Raw genomic sequence first — 27,384 nt, 5'->3', positions numbered from 1 at the left:
GCCCTTTTGATATTTTTTCTATTTAAAAATCTAAATTTACTTTGTTTGAATAAATATTTATAGAAAACAAATACGATTCTCACAGGCAAAGTCATTAAAAACAGTCTGTAACTTTCGCGAATTCATTGCAAATGACCACATAGTCTCTTGTCCGATAGGTACCATGGCACAATAATACAGGTACAGCGGCAAAAACAGCTGGTTATCACACTATTTGTCAAAATTCATTATTGTGAATAAAAACACATACAAAATGTAAACAAGCAATTCACAATAATACAGTATTGTGACCAAATTTGACGTTTGGTATGATTTGATGTAACACCTTCTTATTCCACCACGATAGGTACAATAAATACAAACATAAAATTCGCGAGATTTTAAAGAAAAACAAAAAAATTACATCATTGTCAAAGGTACATTAAATGCTCTGAAAAATTTTGGAAGTTGTTAATGTGGAGTTATGATTTCACTACATCCTTGGATGCAGTCCACACGGAGTTATGAAAAATGCACTTCGTTGGATCCATTTTATATGCACTTGCTTAATGATCCCTACAAAACATGCCAGTTTGTTAATCCCTACCCGCCGCTGGCGCAAAGATGTCAATATTACAAGATAGGAAAAGTCAATTGTTAAAAATTAACTGTAGAGGGAGTTAACCTCTGTTGCTACGACATCATAGCAACATTCTGTTAAATGAAAACTGTTACTCATTGGAATATTGACAAGAAAAACATTAAAACTCAAATTTTAAGGCGTTGACTTTTGTTTTTTTATTAAATAAAAAATAAGAAATAGTGAAGAAATAAATTTCAGCCACAAAACACAACGTTAATGTTTTCTGCCGCGAGAAATGGGAATCAAAAACTATTGACATTGCTGTTATCATTTCCAATGAGTTGTGTAGCCATCTGAAACCAAAATGTGAAACTATTATCATATGTTTTTGGAAAATGCATTTGTTCGGGTCTTTATTACTTTACGTCTTTGGCTGGCGAAATCATTTTTTCCAAAAACAAAAAAAGTGTATAAACTTCTAAGAATTTTTATAAAATAAAGAAATAAAAACTAAGTTGCGAACATTTTGCGGTAATTCACGAGACGGCCATTTTTAGTGGAGTGTAGTCCATTTCGAAAGCTGAACTAGTGATGGGAAGGCAACATAAAAAAACCTTTAGGATGATGAAGCAAAATCACATGCGCTTGGATTTTATGGAGAACGGAGGAAGTAAGCTCAATTGCGATTGAATTTAATGGAAACCTTTTCATACCCTCCACCATAAGATGAGGGGTATATTAACCCTCTGTGAAGACAGTTCTGAACTTCACGGCCGTGTGAAAAGGTCCCTACGGACCTTTTTTGTAAATCATGTTTTTTCATATAATTTTTTTTTTTTTTTGTTTTTATTGTTTATAAATGAATTCTACATACAAAAATAATTAGAATTTTTTGTTTTTATAATCATCCCTAATGTCTTTGAGTTTAGGTCTCTGGGCCAAACCTATAGCTCTGCGTGTTGCGTGTGCGTTGTAGTGCCCGAAGTAGGAGTAATTTCAGTTTGAAAAGGCAAAAAGGTCCCTAGGAACCTTCTCACTCATCGGAGGGTTAAGTTTGTCATTCCGTTCGTAACTACTTGAAATAATCATTGTAGACCCCACAAACTATATATATTCTGGATCAGCGTGCAATTCTACATCGATATAGCCATGTCAAGTACTAAGAAGGATAAATATAAGCCGGCAATTAATAACAACTATAAAAAGGCGCAAAATAGCGTATCTGGGACATGTATTAAGGAACAACAAATACATAATTTTACAAGCAATTCTGAAGGGAAAAATTGAAGGAAGGCCAGCTAGAGGAAGGAAAGAAACATCCTGGCTCAAAAATATCATGGACTGGACAGGTTATACCAACGAAACCGATCTGCTGAATGCTGCAAAACACAGAGAGCTGACTACCACTATACAATAAGATAATAATTAAAATGCGATAAATATTAAAAAAAGATGAATTGTACGATCACTTATATCCGGATAACGGATGAGTAAATAAAGAAGAAGATAGCCATGTCCGTCCGTCCGTCTGTGGAAATCACTCTAGCGTCCGAACGGATTGAAGTAGGTGGATGAAATTTTGGTAGAATCTATTATATGTACGTAGGACTTTTGGTGTTGAAAGCGGGCTATGTAGGTCCACGTTTTCGGATAGCCCCCATACAAAGTGACGCGTCATCGTTTTAAGGAATTTTTAAGATATTTGTCCCATTTTACAACCGAATTGGTTGTATTTTGTGTCTCCAGAGGCTAAAAAACATCCTTCGTTGAAGGTTTAGCCTCGTTATCACACCGTAAAGGCCAGAACAGAATCAATCGTCGCTTGCTTTGCTTGCTTCCCAAATGTCAAATTATAAAGGAAAGGCAGAGCCTCCAAAAGTGGAACGCTGGCGGATTTGCAAAGATGCTCTGGCATTCCTTTATAATCTGACATTTGGGGAAGCAAGCAAAGCAAGCGACGATTGATTCAGTTCTGGCCTTAATGGCTAAAATTTGGTATTTAGTCTTTGTTGGGGGCATACAACATTCCCCCAGAAATTTGTAGGTATAGGTCCACGCCTTCATATAGCCCCCATAGAACGGTTCCTCCCGATTTTCGGTATTTTCAAGGTTGTGGCCACATTAATCCACCGAAATTGCTGAAATTTGGTATTTGGTCTTCATTTGGGGTACTAAACGTTTCATAAGAAATTTGATGGTATAGGTCCACGCTTTTATATAGCCCCCAAAGAACTTAGCTCCCGATTTTCGGTGTTTTGAAGGTTGTTGCCTTAATATTCCTCAGAAATGGCTTTGGTATTTAGTCTTCGTTGGGGGTATACAACTTTTCAGCGGAAATTTGTCGGTATAGGTCCACGTCTTCATATAGCACCCATAGAACGGTACCTCCTGATTTTCGGTATTTCGAAGGTTGTGACCTCAATATCCCACCGAACTGACTGAAAAGTGGTAGTAAGTCTTCGTTAAGAGTATACAACTTTACACTTGAAATTTGTCGGTATAGGTCCACGCCCTCATATAGCCCCCATAGGACGATATCTCCAAATTTTCGGTAGTTTTGAAGGTTTTAGCTATGTTATCCTACCAAAATGGCTAAATTTGATATTTCGTCCTCCTTTGGTAGGAAATTTAACGCCCCATATATAGTACGCGTATCGGTCCATGTTTTGGTGTACACCCATGGAAAGGTACATCCCCATTTTCGGTCTTTATATAGCTCCCATAGAACGGTACTGCCCGATTCTCGGTATTTTGAAGGTTTTAGCCTCATTATTCCACCGAAGTGGCTTGAATTTGGTATTTAGTCTTTTTATGGGCTACAAAAAATTCCCTCAGAAATTTGTCGGTATACGTCCACGTTTTGATGTACCCCCATAGAACGCTATATCCGAATTTTCGGTATGTTGAAGGTTTTAGCCTCATTATAACACCGAAATGGCTGCAAGTTGGTACTTAGTCTTCGTTAAGGGTATAAAACTTTCCAACTGACATTTTTCGGTATAGGCCCATGTCTTCATATAGCCCCCATAGAACCGTACCTCCCGATTTTCGGTATTTTGAAGGTTGCTGCTCAATATCCCATCGAAATGACTGACATTTGGCAGTTAGTCTTCGTTCCTCACCGAAATTGCTGATATTTGGTATTAAGTTTTTGATTGGGGTATGAAACATTCCACCCAAAATGTGCCGGTATAGGTCGACGTCCTCAAATAGCGCCAATAGGACCGTACCTCCCGATTTAAGGTATTTTGAAAGTTGCCTTCAAATAACTCCCATAGAAGCGTACTTCCCGATTTTCGGTATTTTGAAGGTTGTGTCATCAATATCCCATCGAAACGGATGATATTTAATAGTCCGTTGGTGGTACAAAACTTTCCAGCTGAAATTTCCGGTATTGTTCCATGTTTTTATATAGCCCCCATAGAACGGACCCTCCCAATTTTCGGTATTTTGAAAGTTTTAGCTACATTATAAAGAAAACGAAATTAAACTAATTGTTCCTATTCATTTCAGTACAGTTCGTGGTGGAGGGTATAAAAATTTCGGTCTGGCCGAATTTAACGCTTTTCTTACTTGTTTAATTACACAAATAATAAATGCATTTTATTTATTCTGGGATATTTCGCAAGGGCTTGGATTTTTATTGCATCTTTAGACTGATTAAAAACACAATCCGAAGAATGCCTTTGAATTTAATCCAAAGCACTGCATTAAAAGACGTGTTATGTATGAACATTTACTCAAAGAGTGACACATCGCAAAAAATCAATTTCGAGAAACACGCGTTTTAAGTTGGCGATTGAAATTTGACTTCCTAACTTAAAAAGATTGTTACACAACAAATAAAAAAACTACATGGACCATATTTGGCAAACACCTAGCCAGATATCAGTACTAAATTTCTGTGCAAGATCAAGCATGATTTGAAGTATTTTAGTGCTTCAGAAACGCAAAAAAACTTTTTTGTTGAATTATGCCCAACCTGTAGTAAATGTGCTGTAACTCGTTGAGTTTTAGAGATATGAGCATGAAAATTTGACACAGGCTGAAGTAGAAGTCGTAGAAAAAATAGAAATTGCTAACACAGAAAACGCATTTTTTAGTTTATACCACTCTTTGAGTAAATGAGCGATATGTATTATGAATTACATCCTGGATGGACACGTTCAATGCATATACGATAGATTCGTATTCCATTGGACCGGCTATTTTGTAAGAATTACTTGGGTTAAACTGGAAAGGAAATCGTTTCAAGGTCAGGTCAACCCAAGCTTAAAAAAAAATTTGGTTCTCTATGACCTTGTGGAATTACAAATTCAAAAAATTTCATATTCAAAATCGGAGTCAAAATCACCCAAAGCTCAATATTTTAGTTTTTAGTAGTAAAACTATGCTACAACTTAAACATTTAAATAACACCGAGAACCCATCTCTGTGGTCATAAAACCGTGCATGACTTTGGGCAAATCTAGGAGACATGCGTATTCTTACGGTGATGAAAACCGAATCGACTCGATTTGTAGAATCGAAATGGTAGATAATCGGAGTGCCGTTGATGATATATATAGTTTTGCTTCGCAAAAGCCCCTTATTTGAATAATATTTTTAAAATCCATTTTCAATTTCATTAAAATATTCACAAAAATTAGAGATATACGATTTCGATTTATGGCAAAACGAGTCGAATCGTTTTCCATCACATACCCGTTAATGATGTTTTATAACATAGTGGGTGACCGCGTATGGTTATATTTCCATTACTTAAAAAATCACACAATGTAATATTTATCCGAGTGTACATTTAGATAATACTTTTTCCATCTCCGCAAAATATGTATACATTTGGTCTGTTCCTTTACTTTTGAAAATGGTAAAACCGGCGAAAGTTGTAAACTGCTCCCATATGAATTGTATGGTGTCTGAAGTAAAGGAACGCTTTTCGAGTAAAAAGTGGTAAAACTTGAAGATTCTTGTACGTAAAGAAACAGGGCTATTATTGGTTTGTTCCAGAACTGCAAGAATCTACTAATTGTTACTATTTTTCCCGAACGTAAAGGAAAAATTGTTATCGTAGTAAAAAATAGTAGATTCTTGCAGGTTCTGGAACAGGCATTATTATAACAGACAGTGGCACAGATAAGTATACGTACACTTTACAAAAATGAAGTTTAGGCTAAATCGTTGGGTTTTTATAGCAACAACTGCACTGTGTGGTTCCTTGGGGACAAAATAACCATAATTGCTCAAATTTATTTTAATATAATACGTATATTTATCACAATTAAAGAAATTCAATTTTCACAACACAGAAAAGTATACGTACGCCTTAAAACTATTTGCATTCTAGTTTCACGAAGATAAGGAAACACATTGGGATATGTTCATTTGGTTTGTATTAGGTCCATTTAATACATTTTTCACCGAAAAGGCTAATTTATACGTATTTTACATTACAGGGGATGAAATTTCCCCCTCAGGCTCGTTTGAAAGCGATTTTCTATATTTCACGGCTTCTAACTATAGATCTTCATGGAAAGTTGCCATTTAAATGACTCATATCGTTTCCTTTGGACATATATTTCCCGGCTGTGGTCATAAATCGTATTAATTTATAGTTTGTGGAAAAGTTTTTCTTCAAACAAAGATCGCTGTATACTAAAGGACACCACCTGATAAGTCCATTCATTTTCGATGCTCCGACCAACAATAAATACATTCGGAATGTCGGAATGACAACCCCAGACCACTCTATTCTTGAAACAAAACAAATATCCCACACTGTATTACGTCTACAACGACCGGAATCAAGCCAATACTTGTAATACGTTTACTACGTACAAACTACTACGTTTTTACGTATTACAAATATTGGCTTTATTCCAGCAACTACGATTCGGAAGTCACCCCTACTGTTAGCTCGACTTATAGGACATCACCTATGTAAGAAAGAGAATTTTAGTATTTGTTTATTTAGCCTCTCAGAATTGACATAAAAATTAAATAATATTCATTGACACAAATGTTATTGCATTATCTGATTGCACATGACTCCGTCAAATTAAGATAAGACGTATTAAGACAGTCATATCTTCACAAATACAATTTTTGTACACTTTTACACTACGAAATACAAACACAAAAATCTTACGGCATGGTTGTTGTTAACGCCTTTTACATATCTAAGACTTATCAGGCCCCTATCGCTGCTAACTCTTCCCCGAGTTGCTATGTACACGCAAGTGTTTTTTTGTTATACTAAAGAAGAAAAAAACAAACAATGCCTTCACCATGAATTGTTAACTTCAACGTTAATTAGTAACACACAAATTTATGAAGTAATTAACATTAAGAAGAATCATTCAAGAAAACAATCACGTGATAAATTTGTCTTTCTTTTTTCTGGTCACTAACTTCTTCGCTAAGTTATTTGACATGTCTACCCATGATTTAAAAAAATAAAAATAAGTAATTTATTTTAACGAGTTTTGTTTTTTCTCTTATGTATATTTTTGTTTTCATTTTTACAATATGTATTTAAATTGTTTCTTTTTTTACTATTACTACATAATTAAAATACATTTAAATTTGCACACAAAACAAGAAAATTATTAACACATTTTCGCAAGTTATTGCTGTTGTTGCCTAGGTGTTCTTTACAACATAAAAAATAACAAGAGAGAAAGAGAAAGACAGCAAAATTATTTCAAAAAATGGAAAAGATTGCGGAAAAACAACAATAATATATAAACAATTTTTGTGGAATAGTAATACCCAACTGCCTGCGAAGATATATTTTCTCCCTAGAAAATACACTATCCCAAATATCTTCGAGAAAACTACAAGAAGACAGGAAAGAAAGCAAGCAGTAGATCAAAATTTATAATTAAACATAATTATTAAGATAATAATAATAAAGAGGACGACTTTTTTAACAAAGTTAACAAGTGCTGCAATGTTAAGTTAGGTTGGTGGTGGTGTTTACAACAATTTTGGAATACTGAGGATGAATGTGAATTAGATCCACAACCACAACAAGAAGATAGAAAAGGGGGAACCATCATACACAACAAGGCTGGTCGTTTTAGTGTGGAAGTGGTGGTGTTGGTGGGGTTTAACTGCTATACTCCAATGACATCTTAGTCTTCCAAATTTCTGAAGGCTTGTTGCAAATCTTCATGCAATTGTTCAAAGTCGGCCTTGATCTTGGCTTCACCATCCTTAACGGGGTCCTAAAAACAAAGAAAAATGTTAAAAGCCACTCAGTTTATGAAGCAATTTTATCTTCTCAACTTACCTTGAATTTCATGGATGACAATTGGTACATAATGTTACCCATAGCTTCACGAATCACATTCCATGTGATCTTGTTTTCAGATTGGGCGGTGGATTCAACGGAATGACGAGCCATATCGTAGAAGGCAATGATGTTCTTCAACATACCCACAGTCTTGTAGAAGGGGCAGAATCTGTCGTAGGATGAGTAGGAGTTCTGTTGCAAGAAATCGTCCTTCAACAACTTGGCAACTTCCAAGGTGATCTTATCGGTTTCAGCCAAGGAAGCCTTACCGACCAATTGTACAATTTCGGACAAATCTTCTTCTTCTTGCAAGATTTCCTTGACCTTGGTACGCAATGGCACAAATTCGGGGAAGTTCTTGTCATAGAAATCATCCAAAGCACGCATGTATTTCGAGTAGGAAATCAACCAATTGATGGAGGGGAAATGTTTGCGTTGAGCCAATTTTTTATCCAAACCCCAGAACACTTGGACAATACCCAAAGTGGCGGAAGTAACGGGATCAGAGAAATCACCACCAGGAGGTGATACAGCACCGACAATGGAGACGGAACCTTCACGTTCAGGGTTACCCAAACACTTGACGCGACCGGCACGTTCGTAGAAGGAGGCCAAACGGGCACCCAAGTAAGCTGGGTAACCAGAATCGGCAGGCATTTCAGCCAAACGACCAGAAATTTCACGAAGAGCTTCGGCCCAACGGGAGGTGGAATCAGCCATCATAGATACGTTGTAACCCATATCACGGAAATATTCGGACAAAGTGATACCAGTGTAGATGGAAGCTTCACGAGCAGCGACAGGCATGTTGGAGGTGTTGGCAACCAAGGCGGTACGTTTCATGATAGATTCAGTGACACCATCGATTTCAACAGACAATTCAGGGAAGTCACCCAATACTTCAGCCATTTCGTTACCACGTTCACCACAACCGACGTAGATAATGACATCAGAGTTGGAGTATTTGGACAAAGCCTAAACGGGAAAACAAAACATTTGGTTTTTCGAAAACATTACAACAAACGAGCTTTCAATAGTTTACCCACCTGTGAGATGACAGTTTTACCACAACCGAAAGCACCGGGAATGGCAGTGGTACCACCTTGTACACAAGGGAACAACGAATCCAAGACACGTTGACCAGTCAACAAGGGGTGATTGGCAGGCAATTTCTCAGCAACGGGACGTGGTTGACGTACAGGCCACACTTGCAACATAGTGTGTTTGGTGACTTCACCATCGAATTCAGTTTCCATAACAACATCATCAACATGATAGTTGCCAGCGGGGGCAATATAACGTACAGTACCCTTGGAACGGGGACTGACGATCATTTTGTGCTTAACCAAGGTGTTTTCATGGACCAAACCATACAAATCACCACCGGTAATGTGTGAGCCAACCTTAACATTAAGGGGATTGAATTCCCAGGAGGCGGTACGAGACAAGCAGGGTACATTGACACCCTTAGGAATGTAAATGGAGCTGGTTAATTCGTTGATGTCTTTCAGGGGACGCTGGATACCGTCAAAAATGCTGCCCATAATACCGGGACCCAATTCAACAGACAATGGTTTGCCTGTACGCAAGACGGGATCACCGACAGTGACGCCAGAGGTTTCTTCGTATACTTGGATGGTGGCCATATCACCTTCCAAACGGATAATTTCACCGACCAATTCATAGTAGCCTACACGTACCAATTCGTACATAGCAGAACCAGACATGCATTCGGCAGTGACGACTATATGGGAAAAACAAAATGGAGAAAACAATTACATTATAAACATCTAGGATGCTTCTGTGGAGCAGTCGTCGAAAGATACCCACCAGGACCAGAGACAGCGTAGACGCGGCCATATCTGGACTCACTTTCCTCGTCATCGAAGCGTTTCAAGGTGGACATTTTGGTGTGGAGTTACTAGTGTGAGCTCTTACTTAATAATACAAAATGGAATGATTAATCTAAAAGAGGGGGGAGGATAAAGAGAATTCAAAAATTAAAATCATCTCGCATTTAAAATAGTTTCAAATATGTAGGGAATGTGGGAATTATTTACGCAAATTTAACGCGAAATATTAAAATTATTTATTGAATTTCGAACAAGAACGAATCTTTTCTCGCCTACAAAAACTTGAAAACTTTTTCAACTCGTCTCTTGTCAGCTGACTTTGCGTTTTAGGAGGTCACTTGATAAATCACACATTCATTTGAAACTTTTGTGCTTGTTCTTCCTCCTCCCGTGTTTGTGTGTGTTTTGTGCGTTGTTGTTGTTCGCTTGGCTTTGCAACTTTCCAGTATTTTTATGGGTGCTTTTTTCATTTGCTCGCTGACTAGTAGCTTCGCTAAAAATTCCATTACATTTTTTTTCTTTCGATTTCACATTTCATGTTTTCAAGTTTTCGCATTGTTTGTTGTTTTATTTTCGATTATTTCTTTTATCTTTTAGTATTGCGCTATGAAATTCCCACATTTGATATCTTTTATTTGCTTATTTTTTACTTTTTTCCCACTTTCAAATGAAAGAAAATAAAAAATAACGAGCCGACAAAGATTATTACCAACAGGTTTCTTCTGCGCCACACCGAACTACGACGATCAACGAAATAATGACATTACTACGTATGTAGCTCGACTGCAACGTCTGGTGGAAAAGCTTTCATTTCACGTGACATTTGGAAGTTCGGAGTTACTTCCAATTAAACATCACTGGAAATGTGTTGTGGTTACTTTTTTGGCTTCGGTGTTGCCATATTGTTGGCTTAATTTCACATGATTATCTTGACAAATGACATGTAGTGAAAAAGATTAAATTATTTATTTATTTGTTAATAATTATTTCCTTTTTTTAAATATTAAGAGATAATTTAATGCATAGATTTTATTATAATACAGATGCAAAGTCTTTACTATAATAGAGTCATTTAAAAAAATCAGACAAAATCGGTCGCCTTGCCAGAGCCAACTCATATGATGGCAAACTTGACTCATAATTTGGAGCTATTTTTTCCTGGCTTTTCTATTAAAGATATTATGCAATTTAGTTCTTTCCAAGGAATATTAATATTTAGTATAATCATAAATTACAAAAACTAAAGATTTTACCAAAACAACATTAATGAAATTATTTTTTAAAAGAGCTGTCCTAAACATTTCTTATAAAATTCTGTATATAATTGTAGTCCTATATGCCATTTAGATATGACACCATTAGCCGGATTTAGCGCATTATCAGGTTTTATTTGCTAAATCCAGCCAAAATCTACCAGATTTCCCATACAAAAATAAATCCCCTATTGAGTGGATTTGTTTTAAATCTGGCATAAATCCTCGTATACAACTCTGTTTTTTGCAACATGTTGCTAGAAAATACAAAAAGTTGCAAGCTGGCACAAGAAACAAGGTAGATGCATCGGTGAATTGCTACACTAAAAATAATTTAAAATGTAAAAATTTGTAAACAAGGCGGTACAATTAAATTTGTTTTGATGTACAAAGTTGATTTTAATCAACCAAGACTAATATTTACGATGTCTAAACGATAAAATAATTCGTTTATTTATTTTAGATGGGCAAACTGCGATAAAATAATTTTTTATTTGCTCTTCAGTTAGCATTAGTAGCATAATGTGCTAACATTTTCAGTATTAAACAATACATTTGTAATTTGACGTATGTTTTTTGAGACGAATTCAATTTACAAAAAATTCTTTTAACGTTTCACATTCGTTCAGATGATGCTGATGCATCTACCTTGGTAATTGCGCTATGAACAAAAATCAGCTGACTGCCATTTAAATCCTCCAAAATGTATATCTAAATGCAATGAGATTTGTACTGGATTTATTAAATCCAGTCGAGGATTTATGGCTAGTCTAAATGAGCTATTACACTGTAATTTATAAGATTTGTTATCTTAGCTCTGTTCCTTTACGTGCAAGAATCTTCAAGTTTTACCACTTTTTACTCGAAAAGCGTTCCTTTACTTCAGACACAATACAATTCATATAGGAGCAGTTTACAACTTTTACTACTTTTGCCGGTTTTACCATTGTAAAAAGTAAAGGGACAGACCGCTTGTTGTGTAGGAATGAAATAATATAAATTAATAAGTCCCAATTTACATTGGGCGAGTTTACTTGCGGCAATTGTTATTTTGTAGGAGAGAGAGGTGAGGCATATGGTAACCCTTTGCCTCTCAGCACCCTCTCTCACCTACAAACTGACAATTGCCGCAAGTAAACTCGCCTAATGTAAATTGGGACTAAATAAAAAACATAACCACAATTTTAAAATCCTGTAAAATAGAACATATTTGTTGTGTAACTAGTTTACGGCAAAATAATAGATTTTTACTAATTTTCTCGTTTAGAGTTAAGCTTGATGATCTGAAATTATTTGCAAGTGAAAAAGGAAAGCCAAGGACTCGAACCCACATAGTCACCAAATTACGTTACCTGGTTTCATTGGTGGTAAAGCAAATCTTCGGACGTATCGACTATGCAATGGCTTCTCTGTCCTAGAACTTATCGTTTTTCAAATGCAAATGTGTTTTTGTACATTAACGCGGATACTTGGCCACAGAAATGTATTCTTCATGACAAACGCTTTTTGCGCTGACTTTGAAGTTATGAGTTGGCTTTGAACGCTAACACGCCATGACAACATTTTTTGATATGTTTTTCAAGGACGTGGGCTGGGATTTGAACCCACGTCCTTGAAAAAACATATCAAAAAATGTTGTCATGGCGTGTTAGCGTTCAAAGCCAACTCATAACTTCAAAGTCAGCGCAAAAAGCGTTTGTCATGAAGAATACATTTCCGTGGCCAAGTATCCGCGTTAATGTACAAAAACACATTTGCATTTGAAAAACGATAAGTTCTAGGACAGAGAAGCCATTGCATAGTCGATACGTCCGAAGATTTGCTTTACCACCAATAAAACCAGGTAACGTAATTTGGTGACTATGTGAGTTCGAGTCCTTGGCTTTCCTTTTTCACTTGCAAATAATTTCAGATCATCAAGCTTAACTCTAAACGAGAAAATTAACAAAAATCATTAAAAAAATTATCTTCGCCATAAAAGGCAAAATTTCAAAAAATAAAAAACAGGCTGAGCCCGGCTGGGATTTGAACCCACGTCCTTGAAAAACATATCAAAAAATGTTGTCATGGCGTGTTAGCGTTCAAAGCCAACTCATAACTTCAAAGTCAGCGCAAAAAGCGTTTGTCATGAAGAATACATTTCTGTGGCCAAGTATCCGCGTTAATGTACAAAAACACATTTGCATTTGAAAAACGATAAGTTCTAGGACAGAAAAGCCATTGCATAGTCGATACGTCCGAAGATTTGCTTTACCACCAATGAAACCAGGTAACGTAATTTGGTGACTATGTGGGTTCGAGTCCTTGGCTTTCCTTTTTCACTTGCAAATAATTTCAGATCATCAAGCTTAACTCTAAACGAGAAAATTAACAAAAATCATTAAAAAAATGATCTTCGCCATAAAAGGCAAAATTTCAAAAAATAGATTTTTACCTTTTTACAAATTTATTTTTAATTTGTATACCTAAAATTATAGCTCTGTCCCAGAACTAAAAAGTTTTTACAATTTTTACCGCTTTTACACATTTTGCGTTCCCGTACACAAAATTTATATGAAAATCGTTTACGACTTTTAAAACTTTTACACCTTTTACCACTTTTTAAAGTACGGGAACAGGCCATATGTAAACTATAATATTTTTTTATAATAATATATGAACAGGCGGACGGAAATAGAGCTAGATAAACTATAATAAAACTAAACTAATAAACTTATAATAGTACAACCAGCCAGTAAAAAGCGAACAGTCAAAAATAATTTGAAAATAAAAATTTGTTCAGAAACTACGTGAACGGAAAAATGGGAAAACGTCAAAAATCTAAAAGAAACGTTAACATATATTAGCCAATCTGAAGCCAGCAAATTTGTTGGTACTTTTTACACTCCCAAATTTGTTGTATAGCAAGTTTCTAAAGTTCTTGGTCACACTACAGTGATTTCATGGAATCGATGTCATGAAATCAAGGGTTCCTAGATCGAGTTCCACGCTGGAGTAATACTATGAAGTTGCTGTAGTGGGGAACGCGATCTATGAATACCTAAAAGTTTCAATGAAACCACTCTAGTTTGACCTTCGACGGAGAGAACTAGTTTTTGGAGTACGTAGCGTTTTTTTTTTCTCAAAATTAGTGGAAACTTTCTGGTTTTGGAACAAAGCTAAAAATTGGGTTCGATGTGTTTAATGACTGCTCCAAATTATACAATATCCAAATTAGCTCGGCTTCTTTGTCCCGGTCCACACTAGAGTGATTTCATTGAAAAAATTTCATGAAATTATGCGTCTCTAGATCGACTTCCATAGTCGAGTAAAATCTTAAAATTGCTGCAGTGAGGAATTCGATTTAAGAACGCCTAATTTCATGAAATTTTTTAATAAAATTCACGCTAGTGTGGACCGGGACTTTACGGGCAAGAATCTTCAAAATTTTCCACTTTTTCTCGAAAAATAGTCCTTTACTTGATGTAAGAATATAATTGATATGAGAGCAGTTCACAACTTTTAATACTTTTGCCACTTTTACCATTTTTAAGAATAAATGAACATACCAATTACTGTAGGTCCATATTTATATTAGGCAATTTTCCTTGCGGCAATTGTCAGTTTGAAGGAGACAGACGTGAGACATATGTTAACCCTTTGCCTCTCAACACTCTCTCTCACCGACGAACTGACAATTGCCGCAAGGAAAATTGACTAAAACGTATGTTACATTTTCACTTAAAACAGGTGCTTTGGGAGTACTCGTCATTTATTTGACAGATATTGTATGGAATTGACAACTTAAATGATGCATTTTTTATAAAACATGCTAAATGTAAAATGCGTTTAATGTAAATATGGACTATCAAAATTCCCAATTTCATTCAATAACGAATAACCATTGCTCTCAATACGGCAACACTTATTGATAGCAATAAATACTGGAATGGAACGTTAAAGAATCACATGTGATATGGCAATATGTATTGGAATAAAATGCATGATCTAAGCGAAGCTTTTACAAGCTTTACTGATTTATACACTTAGCAAAACAATTAATTATATAAGAACAACAAACAATGGAGTGTGAGTGAAATGCAGCCAGTAGTAAAGCGAGTAATGTAGATAACAACAAAAAGCGTTTGAATTTTTAAACATCAGGTTTTCTCATATTGTTGTTGTTACTTTTTCTTTTGGGTTCGCCTTTTACTTGTCAATTTGTTACTCATTTTGTTTTTTTTTCCTCTTTAAGTTGTTGGCCCCCAACAATTATTATTATTATTATTATTATTATTATTATTATTATTATTATTATTATTATTATTATTATTATTATTATTATTATTATTATTATTGTTATTATTATTATTATTATTATTATTATTATTATTATTATTATTATTATTATTATTATTATTATTATTATTATTATTATTATTATTATGTTCCTCTACGTACCTGTGGTTACCACTTTAAGCAAGTTTTAAGCGAAAGAGAGAGAGAGACAAAAATGGCTTTCTTTTCTACCAAAGGCTGAAAAATTTCTTCGGGTAAAAAATGGTAGAACCGATTTTTCGACATTTGTTTGATGATTATTTGGCAATTTGTTTACACAAAAAAAAAAAAAAAAAAAACAGAAAAGCAGCGCTAACAAAATCAAATTAAAAGCAGTGAAATAAAAGAAGAAATTGAATTTTTATGATTCTTTTTGACATTGTTACCAGATCTACAATTTTTCCGTTCCTTTATTTTTCTGCGAGAGCAATTTTGACAGTTTTCCCTTTTACCACTTTTACCATTAAAAAAGTCAAGGAACAAGGCTATAAAGATACGAAGCTATTTTAATTTAATGTTAACTAGTTAACCGCAGGTACTTTTTAAAAGAAAGATTTTTTAATAGAAAATGATAAGTTTATCCTGATCTAATGGTCTATGTTCCTAAATTTTATACTATCGGATGAACTTCTAGTTTTAGGCTCACTTTTTTATTTTTGCAATGGCTTTGAAAACTAAAAAAAGCATATAAAGTTTCTGTTATTCTGTTTAGTTGCTACAAATGCTTAAATTTATGTTAAATCTCCAAAACTAGAAAACAAACAAAAAACGATTGTCCCTTACGACTATCAAAACCCATAGTATAGTTTTTAACAAAGTTGCATAGTTTGTATAAAGGAGTACATAGTATAGCATAGTAAAGTGGCAAACATTTATTGCAGAAATTGTTTCAGTTTTTTTTTTTTGCAAACAATTCGCTTGAATTTTTCTGTTTTTATTTTTTGGATAAATACAATTTTGAATTGTTGCTCAAACTAATGCTACACATTCTGCCTCTTGTCTTCTAGACAGCATATTACTAAAACCCTTTTATGCCATGTAAATACATATTAAACTTGTAAGTGTGATATACTTACCAGGATATTCCTAGCCTGGATTGTTGTTAAATGGAAACGAGCATCATTTTCCGACGCACAAACTTCTATAGTTTTAGCTGTAGCTATGAAACCGGAAGTTAGGTTATGAACAAGAAGAAACTTTTTAAATTAGTTTTGTTGCCGCCTATTTTGAAATGCTGTAAAAATATGCACACACATACAATTTGTTGTTGTTTTCAGCAACAGCAATGAAATTATGCTGCTATTGTTTTAACTCTGCTACTTTTTTTGGAATTACTACAACTATTATTTATTATCCCTCCAGGATTGGTTGTGTGTATAAGTAACATGACAAGAAAAGTGGCACTAATGAAATCTGATTATGTATTTGTTTTAAGATTCCAAATGAGAAACTTTTTTGTAAGCCATTTTATAATATTACTATAACAGTAAATTCAGATATTCATAAGAAAGTTTTTGGTAGAAAGCGGGTCCTTCTGAAAATGTAAAATACACTTATTCCTCAATGATGAACAAAAAAGAATGTTAAACTCACCTACTAAGAAATAAGTTACTGATGTTTGATATTATGTCCCCTGTTGAAGCAATCTCTACTTTCTTATTTTTAATAACATTATGTTTAATATATATTTTTTAAGGTTATTAAGTAATACCATGTCTAATCGCCATCGATTCTTATGATGCTCTTTCTAGTAATCCTCATTTCCCCCTCATAACTAATTTATAAAACCTGTACTTCAAAAATACCTAAAATTCTTGTTCCTTTCCTTTTTTCATTGCAGTGCATGAAAGCATATGTGGAATTTGAAATATCTGAGGGCGCATATGAGATCTCATGTCCCGATGCCCAGTGTCCGGAGCAGGGTGTTATGACACTAACTGAAATAGCTAAACTAACAACAACCAATCTAATGAAAAAACATCATAGATATCGTTTAAATCGAGGTAAGAACATAATTGCCATTCATCCATCCACCTATCCCGTTGCAATCATTTATCCATCCTGTGATTATATTTGCCATCTTATTTGGTCATGATTGATTGTCAGTTGCCAATAACATCAACAAAATAATAATAATTTCTTTTTTATTTTCATTTTCTGTTTTCATTTATCCCTTTGTTATCTGTTATGGGTAAATAGAAATTGAATTGGATAAAACACGTACCTGGTGTCCTCGAGCTGGTTGTGAAACTGTTTGTTTAATAGGTTCAACATTATCATCCACGACACAGACAGATGTGGCGGCTGCCTCAACATCATCATCGGCTGCAGCTGCAGCATCTTCAAATACAACCAACCAAAGTTTGAGCCCCAATGGTAGCAATGGCGGTGGGGGAAGTGGCTCCAGCAATACACCCCTACTGTGTGCCGTACAGTGTCCCTCTTGCAAGGATGAATTCTGTTCGGCATGTAAGAAAACGGTACGTATGGCTATGACATCTGACGTAATATAGAACAATAAAAATCCATTCATCCCGAGTAAAGTTGTCGTTTAAATAAATACCAAAATCCTTGTGTTGTCATTTATAAATTGCGCACGAAAAAACAAAACGACAAGGAAGTTTATTTATTTAATTTTTTATTTATTTTTTTTTTGTTTCTTTTTTAGTGGCATCCGAATATTACATGTGAGGAATATAGTCGTCGTTTGGCCGCAGATGGCCAGGATGATATTGGCATACCATTCGATAATGACCTCATCAAGTGTTGTCCCATGTGTGCTGTGCCCATTGAAAAAGATGAAGGCTGTGCCCAAATGATGTGCAAACGTTGCAAACATGTCTTCTGTTGGTATTGTCTGGCAAGTTTGGATGTAAGTCGTTGTTGTTCTTGCTTTCTTTAGCTTCTTCCAATACTTGGTTAATATATTTTTCACAATTTTTACAGGATGACTTTCTTTTGCGCCATTACGACAAGGGACCATGTAAAAATAAACTTGGACATTCCCGTGCCTCGGTGGTATGGCATCGAGCTCAAGTGATAGGCATTTTTGCTGGCTTTGGTATATTATTATTGGTGGCTTCGCCCCTACTACTGCTGGCAGCACCCTGTATTATTTGTTGTAAATGTCGCAGTTGCAGTGGCTCCAAAATTGATGAAGGTGATGTTGATATGGATGAAGCTACAGCATTACAAAGGTAAGCTGAAAAGGAATTTAAAGTATAGGGAGTTTAAGTTTTAAAATGTATATGGTGTTGCTTTTAAGTGAAATGTTACGGAATCATAGATAAAACAAAAATATATTTTGACAGCAACAGAACACATCAGAGGGGCTTACTGACTGCTTCACCTGATAATTGCTTAATGGTGGACGGTATAAAAACAGCCGTTTTTCACTTAAATCGAAACATTCACTTCAGCAGTTAACCATTTTTTAATGCATACTTTATAATTCCTTCGTTTAGACTAGAAACTCCTGTTCACAATGTCGAAAATTTTTACTGAAGAATTGGAATTAGATAATTACGTTTTAATCCAAAGAAATCGAAGACTATCATAGTAGCATAAACCAGTGATTTGTTATTATATCTTCCATTTACAATAATTTTTATATTATGTAAAAATATGGCAACATCAATCAAAAAAACCAGTATTCTTTAAGTTTACTCAAATCTGATTTGATTTGAATTTGCTGTAAACTTGTTCTTGTTATTAGTGCAGCATACTGTCGGGCGCACTTTAAATTTAAAATTACCACAGTTCCGTTTAAACTATCTGGCACTTTATCTTAAATATAATAGCTTCGTTCCAGTACTTTTTTAATGATAAAAGAGTCAAAAGAGCAATCTGTCGAAAATGAGTTCCACATACACATTTTGCCAAAATGTACGGAACGGAAAAATGACAGAAATGTCAAAAAAAAACTGGAACAAATGTCAAAGTCTGCGTATCAGCCAATCAGAAGCCGGCAAACATCTTAAACATGTTGCACATTTTTGCTCGCCCAAATTTGCAAACGATATTCAAACAATTCCGATACATGGGCATCCCTATAAGTTAAGACGGATAACACTATAGTTAAAGGGAAATTTTATAAGCAAAAGAAAGGGACTCCTTGTCGCCCCATAGCTACCTCGGAAACAGTCGCTTCATTATGGTCGCTTTTCTTCAAGCTACAGTTTTTATACCCTCCGCCATAGTATGGTGGGTATATTAAGTTTGTTTTTCTGTTTGTAACGCATTGAAATATACATTTCCGGCCCTATAAAGTATATATATTCTGGATCAGGATAAAATTCTGAGGCGATATAGCCATGTCCGTCTGTTGTAATCACTCTACCGTCCACAATAATTGAGCTAGACAGCTGTATTTTTGCATCCGAGTGTCTTTTCTCTATAGGCAGGTCAAGTTCGAAGATTGGCTATATAACGATACCTCGCGATTTTCGGCATTTTGAAGATTTTAGCTACAATTTTTAACCGAACAACCTGTAATTTGACAGTTCAGGGGCCTAATTATGTGATTCGATATCGAGTTGCTTCGACCTGAGTACTCAAAGTTGGGATGACAACCCTCGTTATCGAGTAAAATTATCGAATAATTGAGCATAAATTTGCGAGTAATTTCTCGAGGCCAAATTGCCTATCGTAAACAAATAAAATGAAAGATTTTTTATTGTCTTTTTGTTTAAAATGTAAAAATTGTTGTTTGTTGTCGTTTTATAGAAGAAAAACGATGTTAGTAAATAATTGGCAGCATTTTTTAGACAATATAACAAGAGAAGTTGCGAAATGTCCTTTGTAGTCGTTTTTAGAAATTGTGATAAATTTAGAATCAAAATGCAAGCAATCATTAACCATTAGTTTTGCAGTCATTAAAAAAAGTTGAAAAATAAGAATTTTTGCAAAACAGAAAAAAAAATATTTAATATTAATAGCCTTTATTTTATAAGTGAAGTGCATTATAAACATTTCATCCCCCGTTGTTTACAAAAGGAAATATTCTCTCATAGAGGCTAATGCAAAACACCCACCAAACTCTCTCTCATTTATTTTGAGAGAGGATTATTAAGGTAGATGTACTAGCAATCTGTTACTACAATGTCAAAAAGATTTTGCAAGAATTAATCATTTTCTTTTTTTCTTAGCACAACTTCATTCAGAAATTATTATTCAATGTATTGTTAAACAAACATTTACATTTTTCATTCATAATTTTGTTTTTATAGTTCTTGCTTTCAAACAAACACCATTTTTTACATCTACCTTCATAATATTCCCTATAGTACACATAGGTTTTCATAGTTCGATTACCGGTTACTCTCGAAACATTCGATCAACGATTTCGATCGAATCTCGTCATGCCGCTTTTTTATCGTGTCGAAATCTTTTTCACGAGCAAATACTCGATCCAATCGAATCACGTAATTAGGCCCCAGGTTCCACTGAGCTCCCATATAACGATTCCTCCCGATTTTCGGTATTTTGAGGATATTAGCTAAATTTTTTTTGGGGATTTTAGCTACATTTATTGACCGAACTACCCGTAATTTGACTTGACGTTCCCTGCAATTATAAAACTTTTCCATCAAATATAAGATAGGTCCAGGTTTTGGAATAGCCCCCATATAACAGTACCTCCCGATTTACGGTATTTTGAGGATTTTTGCTGCATTTGTTGACCAAACAGTATTTTAATATTTAATGTTCACAGTGGTCACAAAACATCTCCACCAAAAATCGTCAATATAGGTCCATGTTTTGGAATTTTGAGTGTCTTATCAACATTGTTTGACGGAACTACAAATTAGATTAGATTAGATAATTCAGGCATTTGGGGTATCCATGGTCAAAAAACTTTTCCAGCTAAAATTGTGAAAAGAAACTAATTATTCCATTTTAATTAAAACTATTTTATGGTGGAGGGTATATAAAGTTCGGCCCGGGCGAACTTAACGTTTTTATTTGTTTTTTCCAAAAGTTGTTTTTTTACTTTGAAATATTGCCATTTTTTAAACAATTACTAATTTCTCATATTTCTTTTATGTTTCCTTACAGCCTCAACTAAAATATATTCGACTGCAGTTATTTTCCATATAGTATTTCAATGTATAAACATTTTAGTTATGTTATAGTTATATCCCAACTTAAAAAACAAAAGTATATATATTTTTTTAATTTTTAAAATTAAAAAATATTGCTAGGCTAACTAAAATATTATAGACAAAAGGACAAGTAAAACAACAACATAAAAGCAGAACAATAAAATTGGATTTTATGTTAAATATAGAATAACAACGCTAGTTAAAACAAATCAAACAAATTGTTAGTAAAAAACTAAAATCAAATCCATTAAAGAAGAAAAAGGAAGAAACAAAACAATACGATATTTCTTATAAATAAAACAAATTAGATATTATATATACCCAGTATATAAAAAAATACAAAGCAAAATATCTTAAAACTTATTATATATAATAGAAAAAAATAACAAATTTTGTTAAACATTGAACAAAGAAGAGAAACAATAACAACATAATTATGTAAATTTTATTTTTTTTTAATTTTCCTTTTTTCCAATTCATTTTTATTATTCATATATAGCTTAAAAATAATAATTAACTAATTCTATTATCATAGAGAATAAGTGCACGTATAATGTTAACTAAAAAAATTGTGATATTTACAGTGATTCGGTTTTGAATAATGAAAATTATTTAAATCGATAGCTTTACACAAATTATGAAATTTAAACTTAACGAAACAAAATAAAAATTAAACAAGTAAACAGAAAAATGTTTTTTTTTTCGACTTAAAATTAAAACTTTAATTGTAATTAAATAACAAAATATATATTTCCAATACATATTTTAATATATTACAACATACATATATACGAACACACACATGTTATAAGGTACCTATCCATGTATATTAAAGCAAGATTGTAATTATAAAATTAGACTAGTTATTATTTAAAACATCTGAAAAGAAATAGATTTGTTGATGATTTTCATTAATAGGTTAGGTTATTTTAATCTAATCTTTACAACTGTAAAATAATATTAAATCCGTAAACACAAAACCCCTATGTATATTCATGCAAAACTTAAATAAAAAAGCTTTCTTTCTGAAATATAAATAATATATAGTAGATGTATAGATAACTCTAAATATGAAATGTATTAATGCATAAATAAATACATACAATAAATACATTTGAAAACAAATAATAAAGAAGATATTATTTTTGTTAAATAACACATGAAATGTAATTGGTTGTGTGAAAAAATGGGATCATCAGTGATGGTGATTCATCACTAATAAGAGGTAGAAACGTGTTTTAAGCCCTTGCACCACATATTGAGTGGGAATCTCAAACAAATAAACCGACATTGTCAAAGATCCAATAACCACGATGTATCGGATATATTTAGGATTGTGGTTAAATGAAATTAGTCAACTCCACAGTAAAATGTGGTGCAAGTTAGTAGAAATAGCGGACAAAAATCGCTAAAATTTAAATGTTAAACCAAAGAAGAGTTACATATTTCAACAACTGGTCTGGTATGAATTGATGAATTGAGGCCAAATGTTACTTGTGCTAGGGTTGACCTTGATCTGTGTAGAGACTCATCGACATCCTCTGTCATGATGTAGAATTCGATAGGTTTCATACACATCTATGGGATATCTGCAGTGGAATTCTGTAACTCTATTTTGGTTAATGGAAAGATTAAATAAAAGTAAAAAACACTGCTTGGCTTTATGACTACTTTATGTTGATCGCTAACTTACCGATCGTTAGTTACCAAAATTGTAACACCTCATCTCGAAAGAGAATTAATTCAAAGTGAGCATTTTAGTTAAAAATATTTTTTGTCGTTAACCAAAATTGAGTTACAAAATTCCACTGGCTTCAGTCGTGCAACAGGTGACAATTTGTCATTATCAGATAGTTTATTTCAATCCGTTATGCTTGGTTTACATTTACGAAATCCACTCGATTTCAACTGTCAATTCCATTGCTCAAACGTCAAATGAAATCCAACCGATTTCAGATGAGTTTTTATTTGACGTATACGCAAAGGAATTGACAGTTGAAATCGAGTGGATTTCGTAAATGTAAACAAAGTATTACTTTTATTTCAATCAAATATAAGTGCCCGGCCACACTAGAGTAATTTCACTGAAATTTTGACATGAAAATAAAAGAAAATGTAAAATAAAACGGTATCTTTGTTTCATACGAATATTGCAACAAAGCAAAATTGCAGAACACATGAAAGTATATACACTAGTTTCTTGAAATTATGTGGTTTTCCCAAAAAATGCAAAATTTCATGTCAAAATTTCATTGAAATTACTCTAGTGTGGTCCGGGACTAAGTAAAGTATTGTAGTCGCAAGTCAAATGCTGTTACAATCAAATCAATATCTCCCAAACAGAAGCAAACGGAATTGACGGAAAATTAAGGGGTTATGGCCACTTATTGAGCACGAAAAACGACAATTTTTCATGCACTTTTTTACAAAACATTGTTTTTACTAAAGCAGTTTGGGTTATGGCCTCTTGCAAATTTTACAAAATTGAAAAATGTTTATTTGCTCAGGTAGAAAATAATATGTTACAAAAATTGTCGAGTCAATCGGTGAAATACTAGAGATATAGAAGAAGACGATATCCGCTTCTATGGCGAATATCTCTGATGCTGTCTGACGTATTTGAAGAGAAATCTTGATAAGTCCCGGTCCACACTAGCGTAAATTTCATTAAAAAATTTCATGAAATTAGGTGTTCTTAAATCGAATTCCCCACAACAGCAATTTTATGATTTTACTTTACTATGGAGGTCGATCTAGAGACGCATAATTTCATGCAATTTTTTCAATGAAATCACTCTAGTGTGGACCGGGACTAATGAAAATCTACCATTTAAATCAATACCAAAATTGAGAGCAAATTCAAATCGACCAATCCGATTTGAGTAAATTGTTTTGCTTGAAATGGAATGGAAGATGTAATAACAAATTCCTGGTAATGCGAACTTTATTCCTTATTTTTCTTTAAGTAAGGTATAACAAAAAGGGATTTTAAAGAAAAGATGTAAGAACGGGCCTTAATCTAAGTTTTCAAACCGATGCACACTGCTAATATGCATTTTTCCCTGTGCACTCGAATATTGAAACCATTTATAAAAAAAAAATTAAGAAGATATTGAAAAAATAGTGGAATCGATCGAAAACGACTCGGCACATTTACCATGAGGAGCCTTGGACCTAGGCTTTAATTTTGACTTGTACTTTTTTTGAGTAAACAATTATTAAAGTTAAAAAGACCAGATCCGAATATCTTAAACGCTGTTAATACAAAACGATCTGTTTGTTTCATACGAATATTGCAACAAAGCAAAACTGCAGAACACATGAAACCGTGTACACTAGTTTCTAGAAATTATGCATTTTTCCCAAAAAAAAAATGCAAAGTTTAATGTCAAAATTTCATTGAAATTACTCTAGTGTGGGCCGGGACAAAACAGGCTTTCCGTTCCAACAAGTAATTCTTAAAATGCAGTACGAGTTACTAGAATAAATAATTAATTTTCTAACAACTCCATTTGTTGTAGAAATTTTGACCCACCTAAAGAAATGTTACAACTCTTTCATTATACAAATATATATAAATCCAATGAGACTAATGATTCTGAATCACTTGAAAGTGAAGTTTTCAATATCGTTAATTTAATTCATATATAAGTGTATAGAATACTTTACAAGTTTAATGATATGAATGTCAATAGTAAAATAAAACTACTTTCGATGTTTTTTTTTGTAATTATTTGTTAAAAAAAAATTTTGGGGTTTTTTTGAGGAAATTCAATAAAATCTGGGGAGTTTTGGGGAAAAGTTTTGGGCAAGTTAAGGAAAAGAGTCTAAAAAATTCTGGCAACGCTGACCAACTGTGTTAGCGCTGATGGTCTAAGTCCCGGTCCACACTAGCGTGAATTTCATTAAAAATTTCATGAAATTAGGCGGTTCTAGATCGAATTCCCTACTACAGCAATTTCGCGATTTTACTCTACTATGGAACTCGATCTAGAAACGCCTAATTTCATGCAATTTTTTAATGAAATTCACGCTAGTGTGGACCGGGACTAAGTTATTGGAGAAGTCACTAATACTATGTTTACATTTACGAAATCCACTCGATTTCAAATGTCAATTCCTTTGCGTATACGTCAAATGAAAACTCATCTGAAATCGAGTGGATTTCATTTGACGTTTGAGCAATGGAATTAACAGTTGGTAGAATATTACCAAATTTGGTAACTTTTTAAACGTTGGTAACTTGGTAACTTCGTTTTTGGTTTGGTAACTTTTTTAAGGTTTGATTCATGGCAGAACTACCAGGTAGTGGCATCACACCAGCTGATCGAATATGAAAAGTCAAATCCCTTTATAAAAAAATTATTTTTGTTGTAATTTCCCCAACATAAAGAAAGTTTTGACATAACATATTCAAAATTTTACGATGCCACTACCTGGTTAATTGTGCCATGGTTTGATTGTACAAAATATAAATGCTCTGTTCTAGAACCTGCAAGAAGCTACTATTTTTACTACGATATCATTTTTTTCCTTTATGTTAGCGAAAAAATAGTAAAAATTAGTAGATTCTTAGAGTACTGGCACAGACCAAATATTTTTGCTTTTCTTTTATTATTTTCCGCATATAAATGTGCGTCAAATTGGCCAAAGGCGAGAAATGCAAATGTCACCTTACCTAACTATGGTAAGGGTATTTCTTCACATCGGTTATGCACCTATTCTACCTGTTTTTTTGCAAGATATTTCCTATCATCCGGCTAAAACCTTAAGAATAGCTAAAAAAGTGAAATTTACAATTACCTGTAGGACTATTTTATAACCCTGACGAAGATAAACTACCAAAATGTAAGCCATGTCGGTTCGATAATTGGTAAAATCCGTCAAAATCGGGCGGCGATTCTCGAAAGAAATGTTTTATACACAGTAACGACCAAATTTGAGCAACTTCAGTTGGATCATGGTACAATAATTTGGAAGGTAGGTCAGGTTCGAACAAATTGTGAAAAACAAGGCCTGGGTGTATTTGCTTATTCTGTCAGAATTACCATAACTGAATATGCAACAGGTTGTACTGTTTATTTGATATTTTGGATCATTAACTAAAAACGCGAAAAATGAATGGGAGGCTAAGTTTCCTTTACAGAGTCAGCTTCTGTATATGTTCAGAAGTTTGTTTCATCACAATGTTGTAATAAATATGAATAATAAATGTTGTAATGACAATTTTCATTTCGACTGAATGTTAATAAGTATAAAATATTTTGTCATATTTTTCAAAACCATACACATACATACACAGTTTGTATACTAACTTGAAAGAATAAGCAAACCAATAGAAAAAAAATTGTAATCAGCTGTTTGCTATAACCTACCTTGTAATGATTCTACCATGAGTTGGATAATGTGGCTAAAGCCTTCAGTATTTGAATAATTAAAACAACAGCGAAAACTTACCAATGAAAAGGTCATGAGTTTAGTTTCTAAATATAGCTTTCGGGGGAACATATTTTCCAGTAATATACTAAATTTTTACTAAAAATTTTACCAATTTTCCCGCAAAACTGTTGGTTCATTTCACCTGCTAAATATTATCTGATCATCATGTTAAGTTAGGCTTCTTCTACGTCTTAAACCCAAACCATACTAAAAATTTCGCGTCGTTCAGACCATCATTGCGTCATACATAACCGCAACAAAATCGGATTTAGAGCCTGTTTTTGGTCCCTAAATATTTCATGATCACGCCCAAAAACTATTCGTTTTTATTCTGGTGGAAGACCGACGTCCATACAATTCGTGACGATTGGTCCATTGCGGCCTGCAGTTTGATTAAAATTTTTAGTGGACGGACACACATCTCAAAATCGCTTTATCTCGTCGAGATATGAATTTTGGTATACTACAGTGGGTCTACGACGAATATTTCGCGGATTTTCTGAAATTCTGGATCTAAAAATGTTTTGTTTGTATACCCAACAGAGACCAAATACTAAAT

The 27,384-nt window shown here is 33.7% G+C and overlaps 2 protein-coding genes across 7 annotated transcripts in view; one reads left to right on the top strand and one right to left on the bottom strand.

Annotated features, from left to right (window-relative positions):
* Nucleotides 1–22,056, top strand: part of LOC141387357 (uncharacterized) — a 676,195-nt gene extending 654,139 nt beyond the window's left edge. For all 4 annotated transcript variants that reach the window (XM_073956949.1, XM_073956948.1, XM_073956946.1 and 1 more), the window contains 5 exons: nucleotides 17,123–17,285; nucleotides 17,482–17,762; nucleotides 17,951–18,154; nucleotides 18,229–18,479; nucleotides 21,340–22,056. In XM_073956949.1, coding sequence (XP_073813050.1) covers nucleotides 17,123–17,285; nucleotides 17,482–17,762; nucleotides 17,951–18,154; nucleotides 18,229–18,479; nucleotides 21,340–21,349 — 909 coding nt within the window. In that variant the 3' untranslated portion in view covers nucleotides 21,350–22,056. The remainder of the gene's footprint in view (nucleotides 1–17,122; nucleotides 17,286–17,481; nucleotides 17,763–17,950; nucleotides 18,155–18,228; nucleotides 18,480–21,339) is intronic.
* Nucleotides 7,032–10,579, bottom strand: LOC141387358 (V-type proton ATPase catalytic subunit A). 3 transcript variants are annotated; one of them, XM_073956951.1, is made up of 5 exons: nucleotides 10,422–10,579; nucleotides 9,690–9,824; nucleotides 8,906–9,603; nucleotides 7,857–8,834; nucleotides 7,032–7,791 (listed from the first exon to the last, which is right to left on the bottom strand). In XM_073956951.1, the coding sequence occupies exons 2-5, from the start codon at nucleotides 9,763–9,765 to the stop codon at nucleotides 7,699–7,701; spliced, it is 1,845 nt and encodes a 614-aa protein (XP_073813052.1). In that variant the 5' UTR covers nucleotides 9,766–9,824; nucleotides 10,422–10,579; the 3' UTR covers nucleotides 7,032–7,698. The 3 variants fall into 3 exon arrangements, with proteins under 3 accessions (XP_073813052.1, XP_073813054.1, XP_073813053.1); XM_073956953.1 differs by having other exon boundaries at nucleotides 10,363–10,501; XM_073956952.1 differs by having other exon boundaries at nucleotides 9,920–10,469.
* Nucleotides 22,057–27,384: the final 5,328 nt, after the last annotated feature.

This window comes from Musca autumnalis, unplaced genomic scaffold (genome assembly GCF_047663935.1).
Source record: "Musca autumnalis isolate F117 unplaced genomic scaffold, ASM4766393v1 scaffold_5, whole genome shotgun sequence".
In the NCBI taxonomy this organism is placed as follows: Eukaryota; Metazoa; Arthropoda; class Insecta; order Diptera; family Muscidae; genus Musca; species Musca autumnalis.
This window is presented reverse-complemented; position numbering and strand designations above follow the sequence as displayed.